The 10,545-nt window shown below is 37.0% G+C and overlaps 1 protein-coding gene across 1 annotated transcript; it reads right to left on the bottom strand.

Moving 5' to 3' along the window:
• Positions 1–8,753: 8,753 nt before the first annotated feature.
• Positions 8,754–9,723, bottom strand: LOC127125580 (NDR1/HIN1-like protein 10). Its single transcript, XM_051054357.1, has one exon. It carries the CDS (start codon positions 9,610–9,612, stop codon positions 8,926–8,928), a length of 687 nt encoding a protein of 228 aa, XP_050910314.1. The 5' UTR covers positions 9,613–9,723; the 3' UTR covers positions 8,754–8,925.
• Positions 9,724–10,545: the final 822 nt, after the last annotated feature.

The following is a 10,545-nucleotide window of genomic DNA, read 5'->3' as shown; positions in this document are numbered from 1 at the left end:
ACTTTAAGTTGCCTTGAAGCATAAGCTACCACTTTCCCTTTTTGCATCAGAACACTTCCCAAACCCAACAAAGAAGCATCACAATACACAACAAAAGTTTCTAACAGATCCAGTAAAATCAAAATAGAAGCCGTAGTCAATCTTCTCTTAAGCTCTTGAAAATTCGCTTCACACTGCGAAGTCCAAATGAAAGCTTGACCTTTCCTAGTCAACTGCGTCAATGGTAACAACAACTTAGAAAATCCTTCAATGAACTTCCTATAATAACCAGCCAAACCAAGGAAACTTCGAATCTCAGCAACAGACTTAGGAGCTTCCCACTGAGATACAACTTCAATCTTCGTAGGATCCACAGAAATACCACCACTCGAAATCACATGTCCAAGGAAACTCACTTCACTCAACCAAAATTCACATTTGGAGAGTTTAGCAAACAACTTCTTCCCTTTCAACACCGATAACACAACCTTCAAATGCTCGGCATGATCCTCTTCACTCTTAGAATAAATCAATATATCATTGATGAACACAACAACAAACTTATCCATATAATCATGAAAAATTCTATTCATATACTCCATAAATACACCAGGTGTATTAGTCACACCAAAAGGCATCACGGAGTACTCGTAGTGACCGTACCTTGTCCGAAAAGCAGTCTTTTGAATATCCTTAGCCTTTACACGAATCTGATGATACCCAAACCTTAAATCAATTTTGCTAAACACACAAGCTCCAACCAGTTGATCCATCAGATCGTTAATCCTTGGAAGTGGATACTTGTTCTTAATCGTCACTTTGTTCAGTTGTCTATAATCAACACATAATCTCATAGAACCTTCTTTCTTCTTGACCAATAGAACAGGTGCACCCCACGGCGACACACTAGGACGAATAAACTTCTTCTCAAGCAACTCTTCAAGTTGACTCTTCAACTCTTTTAACTCGGAAGCAGACATTCTATAGGGAGCCATCGATACAGGACTAGTTCCAGGAACTAAATCAGTCGAAAACTCAACCTCATGTTCCGGCGGTAAATCACTTATATCTTCAGGAAATACCTCCGCAAACTCACAAACTATTGGCAATTCTTCAATCGTCCTCTTCTAACGAATATCCAAAGTTGCCAACAACATAAACAACTCGGCACCACCTTGCACTGATTCATCCACTTGCTTAGCAGACACAAACCAATCTTCCTTAGCACCAACCTCAGGAAAAATAACCGTCTTCTCAAAATAGTTGATATACACCCGATTAAATTCTAACCAATTCATTCCCAAAATCACATCAAGTTGCTCTAACAGAAGACAAACTAAATCAATCCCAAAATCCATACCAAAGATAACGGACAATTCAGACACACATAGGAATTAGAAACAGAACCCATAGCAGGTGTATCAATAACCATACTTCTACGCATATCAGTTAATATAAGATTCAGTCTCTTAGCACAATCCAAAGAAATGAAAGAATGTGTTGCACCGGTATCAATAATGGCAGTCAAGGGTGTACCATTAATAAAGCACGTACCTTGGATTAGCCTATCATCGGTAGTGGCCTCCGCACCAGACAATGCAAACACCTTTCCCTTCGCTTGCTCCTTCTTTGGCTTATCACATTTGGTACTAATGTGACCTTTCTCACCACAATTGAAAGAAGTCACGCTCGAACCAACTCCACAATTGTTTGCTCTGTGACCACTCTTGCCACACTTGAAACACGTCACAGAATCCTTACTACAATCAACAGCACGATGACCTTCAACGCCACAATTGAAACACTTAAGTGGAGTAGAAGATCCTCCCCCACTTGGCTTCTTGCCAAAACCAGATTGTCTCCTTTTGTCATCATACGGTTTCCCACGATCTTGGTTTTTCCCCTTCAAACTCTTGTAGAAAATAGAACTCGCCCTACTATCCTCATCATAAATCCGACTCTTGTTAACCAATTCCACAAAGCGAGTAATCTGTTGGTACCCAATGGCCTTCTCGATATCATGTCTCAATCTATTCACGAACTTCAAGCATTTAGATCTCTCAGCATTAGCAGTGTTGTAATGAGGACAATACTTGATAAGCTCCTGAAATCTAGCAGCATATTCAGCAACAGTACCATTCCCTTACTTCAATTCAAGGAACTCCACCTCTTTCTTCCCACGACAATCTTCTGGAAAATAGTTCTCCAAGAAGACATCACAGAAAAGAGCCTAAGTAACCTCAATGTTGTCTTCTTCAAACCTCTGAAGAGTGTTATTCAACCAATCTTCAGCTTCCTTCTCAAGCATATGAGTACCAAACTGCACTTTCTGAGCATCAGTACAGTTCATGACTCTGAAGATCTTCTCAATTGCCTTTAGCCAAGCTTGAGCTTTATCAGGTTCATGCTCACCCTCAAAGACAGGAGGATTGTTCCGCTGGAATCTCCCCAAAGCACGGAACTCATCATCATCTCCATTTCGGTTACCAGCATTCACTTGAGGGATTTGACCAATGGATTCAGCCAACATCCTCAGCGCCTCAGCAATGGCATCATCATTCCTGCCTGCAACCATCATTCTAAACAGCCCAAACAACCAGACAAACAGTATCGATCGTGTCAGATACACGAATCAAATACAACAGGATTGGAAAACATTAACGACTATTGACCAACTGGTCAACCAAGCTCTGATACCACTAATGTAACACCCCTTTTTCTATCCCAAAATACTTAACATATAATCAGAGTAAATAAGCAAGCATATAAACAAAAGGGCGTCACATCGACGTTTTCAAAAACTAACAACTTTCAAAAACATACATCATTCGTCATCCATACACAATACACCTGGTCATTAAAAATAACACATTTCAATTATCATGAATATTCCAGAATATGCGTTCGCAGCGGAAAATAATGAATACTCATGCATTTCATCAAATGATCCATGTCCCATACCATGATCATCTCTCAATAATCTCTTCAAAATAAACGAAAACCATAATCAGAATATATGGCACTATGGCCTCTCAACAACAATTGCACATAAGCATGTTCACAAGTAATAACAGAATACTTATCCAAATAGGATACGAGTTCAATACTATTAAGCTACCCAGTGTTACATGACCAGAGCATTGACTCATTACCTAGTCTTCAAACTAAAATACGGAAACTCTCCGGCTAATCTCGAGTGAGCTACTGTCCACTTACTTCAGCAATACTACTCCGGAGTATCTGCACGATACTCATGTAAAGGTAACATTCAAACAAAAAGGGTAAGCATTCAAATCATTATGAAGAAGTATAACAAGGCATAATGATTAAATCAACAATTAAAGGAATTCATCACACTTCGTATAACCATGTAAATAATATTAATCAACATTTATTTCACATGTCTCAAACATCCATCAAAACTCAAGGAGTACAATATTAAAATCCAATACTATATTCCCAAAAATACACATAACTACAATTATCACATAATCACATATTTTGCCAAGTTATGTACTCAAACATCACCAAATTCAATTACTATATCTCATACACACATCACAATCACAACAATGCACACACTCAATCATCACATAACTCTAATGTGAGTCAATGCAAGACATGTGACTCTATGCATGCGGTACCTCAATGTGAACCCAACGTTTCACCGCTTTCCGATTCAATATCTAGAATCCAAGCCACGCTTCCGATCCGGACAAGATCAAAGCCACTACCACACCTATTTCCAATTAAGGATCAACGTGTGCTACGTCTATTTCCAATTAAGGATCACCGTCTACTACTACGCCTATTTCCAATTAAGGATCAACGTATGCTACACCTATTTCCATTCAAGGATCAACGTCTAATACCATGTGAACCCACAGTTTCACCGCTTCCACTATGAAGCCGACCATGCCATGAATGAATGTACAAATACCAATACATATGCAATTAAGATCATCTCTACCATCTTAATCATTCTACATATCACCATAATTCAACACTATGAATTATCCACCAATGGTACATATACACATTCATAACAAATACACCATTCACATAATATGCAATTAAGATCATCCCTACCATCTTAATCATTCCACATATAATCATAATTCAACTCTATGAATTAATCCACCAATAGCACACATACGCATTCATAACAATATATCATTCACAAATATATGCTAATTATCAAATACGCACACTTAGATTTCATTCCAAAACGAATACAACATTTAAAATCTCAATTTTTCATTTTTCACAGCAAGTAACCGGTTAACGCTCGGTGGGTAACCGGTTAACATAAAACAGAATTAATTTCCTATGCAGATTTTCAAGCAAGTAACCGGTTAACGCTCGGTAGGTAACCGATAAACACAAAAACAGAATCACAGATTTTTAAGCAAGTAACCGGTTAACGCTCGGTGGGTAACCGGTTAACATAAAACAGAATGCAGAAATTCAAGCAAGTAACCGGTTAACGCTCGGTGGGTAACCGGTTAACACAAAAACAGCATGCAGAATTTTCTGCGTTTTTCATCGTTGGAGGACTTTCGGACCTCCGATTTCAATTCCGTAAAAAGCCAAACGTTCAGAAAATTATAAATCATACAATACTCTAATAATATAAGGTTAATTTACATTTTTAACACAATCAATCACCACAAATCAAGAATACTCATCAACCTAACAATTTCAAACAACCATACAAAATTAGGGATTTTAACCTAAACATACATCTACCCATTGACCCAATCATACTAACCCATAATAATAAGGATTCTCCCCTTACCTCTTCAATTTTCTGGAAACCCTAGCTTCTCTCTTGTTCTTCCCCTCTTCTCCTTACTTTTCCTCTTTCTTTCTCTATTGGCTTCAATGAGCTAATGAATCCTAATTCTCACTTTCCTACCTCTTATATATAGTATTATATTTGTGCTTAAAGAGTGATACCTCTAATTCAATTATTAGGCCCAATAAGACCTAATATTTAAATATCTCTATTTAATTCAAATAAGTCAAACCAACTCAATATACACACCAAGTTAATTAATTCCATTATTCATTATATCTCATATCAACTAAATAATTAATTAACACACCAAATTAATTAATATAATCGATTATTATGCTACCTAACAACCAATTAATTAATTAACACTCCAAATAAATAAAATAAAATATAATAATAATAATATAAGAAATAATTACTAAAAATTGGGTTGTTACAACTCTCCCCGACTTAAAAGATTTTCGGCCTCGAAAATACCTCAAACGAACAACTCCGGATATGATTCCTTCATCTTATCCTCGAGTTCCCAAGTAATATTGCCATTGGCGACTCCGCCCGATATCACTTTCACCAAAGCAATCTCCTTACCACGAAGCTTCTTCACTTCTCGATCTTCAATTCGCATAGGTGATGTATCTACCGTCAAATTATCCCTTACTTGAACATCATCTAATGGAACAACATGCGATGGATCCGCAATGTACTTCCTTAATTGAGACACATGGAACACATCATGAAGATTAGAAAGCGACGGTGGTAATGCAATCCGATATGCCACTTCACCTACCCTCTCGAAAATCTGATAAGGACCAATGAAATGCGGCGTCAACTTACGTGACTTTAAAACTCTACCAACACCCGTTATTGGCGTAACTCAAAGAAACACATGGTAATCTTTCTCAAACTCAAGAGCTTTCCTCCTCTTATCATGATAACTCTTTTGACGACTCTGAGAAGTCTTCATCTTCTCTCGAATCATCTTAATCTTATCCGTAGTCTCTTGAATCAACTCAGGTCCAACCACAACACTCTCTCCCGATTCGTACCAACACAAAGGAGTTCTACACCTTCTACCATAAAGAGCCTCAAAAGGTGCCAACCATTTGCTGGATTATTGTATGCACTGCCTATAGAAGCGTGCCTGTCAGAAATCACACAGATGCCAGCTTGTGGAGTCATGCGCGTTCGGAGATTCTTAAAAAAGAAACTCCAAGCAGCAACCGTTTCTCATTCTATCAATGCAAAGGCTATTGGGAAAATATTAGAATTTCCATCTTGTGTGACCGCCATCAGTAACGATCCTTTGTATTTCCCATACAGCCAAGTTCCATCGACTTGAATAAGCGGCTTGCAGAATGTGAAACCGATGATGCAGGGACGGAATGCCCAGAAAAGTCTATGGAATATTCCATTACCTTCTAGACGAGTTCTGTCAGGAGATTGTGCCGGCAAGGTCTCCATTATAGAAACCGTCCCAGGTGAATACAAATGTAGTGCAACCAGGTAGCGCGGAAGTTGTTTGTATGATTCCTCCCAATTACCGTATACCAGTTCAATTGCCTTGGTTTTCGCTAACCAAGCCTTTTTGTACGACGGTGTATATTTGAAAACAGCAACACAATGGGAGATAATAGTTTTGACCTTGAGTGACAGGTCAGCTTCAACAAGAGGTATTATGGAGACCATATTTGGAGTTTATTTGGAGACCATATTTGGGATTGGAACATCAACCCAACCCCGAAGATGCAGCTGTTTGGACAGCAAAAACGGCTATCATGCGGTTCACCACTGTGGAGATGCACCAAAGTGACCGTGTCAAACTGCAATTCGGAATGCATCAAGAAATCCCAGGCCCCCCAATGTCTTTGGAACCTTGGCATCTTAAAAAAGTCAGCCACCAGTGGTATGCCCAAAATTGGAAGGCATTTGCAAAGGAGTTCCGTAAAATGTGGAAAGAGCGTGCCCACTATGTTCTACAATTTCCGGTGGCGCCCAACGAAATGAAGCCGACAAGGGAATATGTGGATTGGTATAGAGAAAATACAAATCCAGAAATGATTGTGTCTGACCCGTTCTATTTGGACGATCCCCGAATGCAACAACCATATTTCCAACAACAACAACCACCACAATATTCCCAACAACAACCACCACCACAATATTACCAACAACAACAACCACCACCATATTACCAACAACAACCACCACCACCGTATTACCAACAACAACCACCACCACCACCGTATTACCAACAACAACCACCATAACACATGTCCACCCCAACCAAATCAACACTACATACCACAAACTCAACCCCAATATCATGAAGATTACCAACACTAACCTCAACATTCCCACCACCATCAACAGTCCCAACACCTACCACAAACTCAATCCCCCCACCAACACCAATCCCAACACTTCCATCACGACGATGTCCCGGGCTCTTTCAGTCCCCCACTTAGCCCCGACACAGGTATACAAGAGGATTACCAACAAGACTACTACACACCACAACAGACATTGTTCTTTAGCCAACCCGATTCAACCCTCAACTACCAAAGGCCACATTTCGAGGGCGCACCCAACAGGAGTCAGTTTGTCCCACCGAGACAAATCTTTGAGGGCGCACAGGGCACCTGCCTTTCCTACAACATTGAAGGGACTTCGACCCAACCACAACGGCAAAGGGCAAGGGGACGCGTTAGGACTAGGGGTGGGAATAGGGAAACACCACCACCACGTGAGCCGTCTAGACGAGTAGTTAGACCTCCCCCGTGCGGATCGTACCAGGGACCGCATAATATGTAAAAAATCCCAAATTAATAATGCATTTTAATTAAACTTTATAATATTTGTCTTGTGTATTATTTTAATATAAATATATTGTGTTTATTAATATAAATTAATATATATAAATTAATATATATTTATATATATATATATATCTTGTGTATTTTAGAAATATATACATAATATTATTTATTTACATGTATATAAATTAATATATTTTAATAATTTATAAATAATATTATTTAGTTATAAATTAAATTAATATATATATAAATTAATATATATATATATATATATATATATATATATATATATATCTTGTAAATAATATTATTTATATATATGTATTAATATAAATTAATATAATTTATAAGAAATATAAATTAATAAATTTAAAATAAGTTAAAAAAGATTTAAAAAAATAAAAAAAAATAATTAAAAACATATTAAAAAAAAATTTAAAAAAAAAGGAAAAAATAAAATTAAAATAAGGTGTAGGCACCACTCCTAGTGGCGACTTGCCCTCCACTTAAGGGTAGGCGCCATCTAGGGTGGCGCCCATGTGTTAGTTAGGGCACAAAAGTGCCCATTTTTATAATTTTTTTGAAATTAGGGTTATTTTTTTATTTTTTTTTTAAAATTGATTATTTAAAAAAAATGTTCTATAAAAAAATAGTCTAAATTGTTTTATTTTTTAAATATAATAGTTCAGTTTAAAATAACAAACAGTTGAGTTTGGTAAAACTGTTTATTTACAGTTCAGTAATGATTCTAAATTCAGAACCGTTGTACCGAACCAAAAGTTTTGTTCATATTGATTTGGATAAATTGAAATGTTTTGTTTCAATTCATATGAATTTTTATAATGGCTAGGTTCAGTTAAGTTTTACTTTTTAGATGAATAAACAGCCCTACTCTTGACCAAAATAATGTATTTAGCTACATTTCAGACATCAATATACTCGGAGCATCTGTGGTAGAATCATGATCTCTTTTCTACTTTGAACACTTTCAACTCACGACTCCATCATTAAGACAAAATACATAACAAATTGTAATGTAAAATCATCTTTATTTGTCTAAAATATGGCATCCATGAGTGAACTTCTTTTAAAAAGAGTTTGCCTTTTTTAAGGAATATGGTGGAATATTAATTAAACTAATAATAACAAACAGGTTAATGTAGAGAACTAAAGAAAATAATTGTTTATTTGATCGAAAGATATGACAATAATGTACACCCAAAGAATGAAAAAATAAATAACAAATATGACACAGAAAAAAGAAGAAGAAAACATAAACAAATAAAATCCGGAATATTACTTGTGTGCCAAGAAACCAATGCGAAGCGCACATCAGTAGAAATCAACACTGCACTTGGTGGGCACAAACGTTGCAGCGATCTTGTTAGAATTCAAAGGGACGTTGAGATCACATTTCACCTTGGGCTTGTAATCACCAGATATCAAATCTCCAAGTCTGAATCTAATCCTGAAGTAGAGTTTCACATAGATATCATAAACCTCAGCACTCTTATCTTTGTTCAACTCTGAGACTTGATCGTTGTCGAGCACCATCAGTTTTTGTCCTGAGAAAACAACGCTCATCGGGTCAGTGCTCTTCTTATATTGGCGAAACGAGTTCATGTGTGTGATGACATCAACATTATTAGTAAGCCTGGAGCCTTCGTAGAACGCTAGAGCCTCAACTTTGTCGTAATAGATGCTGAGTTTTTTGTTTGGGTTACGTGCTGTGAAATTGAGAACCATGTTGTAGTGTAGCGTGTTGTTTGTGTAGTCGAATTTAGTTAGGTTGGCTTCTGTGACATAGAACTTGAAGGGGCGGGGCTGAACAACGAGATAGAAGATAAGGACTGCGAGACCGGCAAGAATGATCAGCGTGACAAGGAGCTTCCAGAAGAAACTGAAGAGACAGCAACAACAGCTTCTGCTTCGGTGGTGGTGCGGACGGGGTTGTGCTGGTGGTGGAATGGCGGGACCGTAGTATGCTCCGTTCAATTGTGGTTGCTTAATATCTGCCATTGTTTTAGGAAGAGGAAATGAATACAGGAATTGATGTTAGAGAGATTAAAGGAAGAAAACGAGTTGTAGTGAAAAATGTAAATTGAAAGTGTGAATTGTGAGGTTAAAGAACCAAAGAGTAATGCGTATATATATAGAATGGAGATTTGATGGAATAACGCGGTTGTAAAAACGTGTGCGTGTTTGAATATTTGCTATAATTATTTATAATTCATTTTCCACTTTGTTAAGGAACCTATATCAATATGGAAAATGGTTTTGACTGAGTTTCGTTAACAGCTTCTCCGAAACAGCCACGAAGCAGATTGAATTGAAGAAAGAAGCATTCGTATGAAAGAAATTCCCTCTTGATTGTGTTGTGTTCTAGTATTTTTAAATGAAGCCTCCACTTGTTATTCGCCGCAATTTTGACATTATATCTTATTGTTCATAGTTCAATGAGATAACTAACTCCCTGTTTATACAAAATAATCCTAACTAAACAAATAACTAACTTCCTAACTAATTCTAATTCTATGATATCTATATCCTAACATGTGACGCTCTTATGTATTAATTTTGTCAGAGTTGTTGAGAAAAGATCAAACAAGTGAAGTCCAATTACGATAGTTGTTGAGAAAAGATCAAACAAGTGAAGTCCAATTACGATAGCTGGATCAGAGCAGAGGAAGTCGTTGTAGTTCAATATAAGAAGTCTATGCTCATTCAACCGGGCTATTTCTCACGATCCTATTATCATTGTCATGCTACTATTTACTGTTGAGTTTATCGTGTATAGAAAGCATAGATGAAGATGGAACAAAGGAAGATTAGAGAAAGCATAGATTAAGATGGAAGAGAGGAAGATTAGGAATTGTTTTTATCTTAAATAAATTTTTGTATTTTTTATTGTCGTAGCATCTATTTTAGTGGTTGTGATTATAGAATTGACAT

The sequence above is a fragment of the Lathyrus oleraceus genome, chromosome 3, assembly GCF_024323335.1.
Source record: "Lathyrus oleraceus cultivar Zhongwan6 chromosome 3, CAAS_Psat_ZW6_1.0, whole genome shotgun sequence".
Lineage (NCBI taxonomy): Eukaryota > Viridiplantae > Streptophyta > Magnoliopsida > Fabales > Fabaceae > Lathyrus > Lathyrus oleraceus.
This window is presented reverse-complemented; position numbering and strand designations above follow the sequence as displayed.

Bases quoted from the DNA above. Each gene is read 5' to 3' on its own strand.
- LOC127125580 (XM_051054357.1), bottom strand. From the start codon at position 9,612: ATGGCAGATATTAAGCAACCACAATTGAACGGAGCATACTACGGTCCC.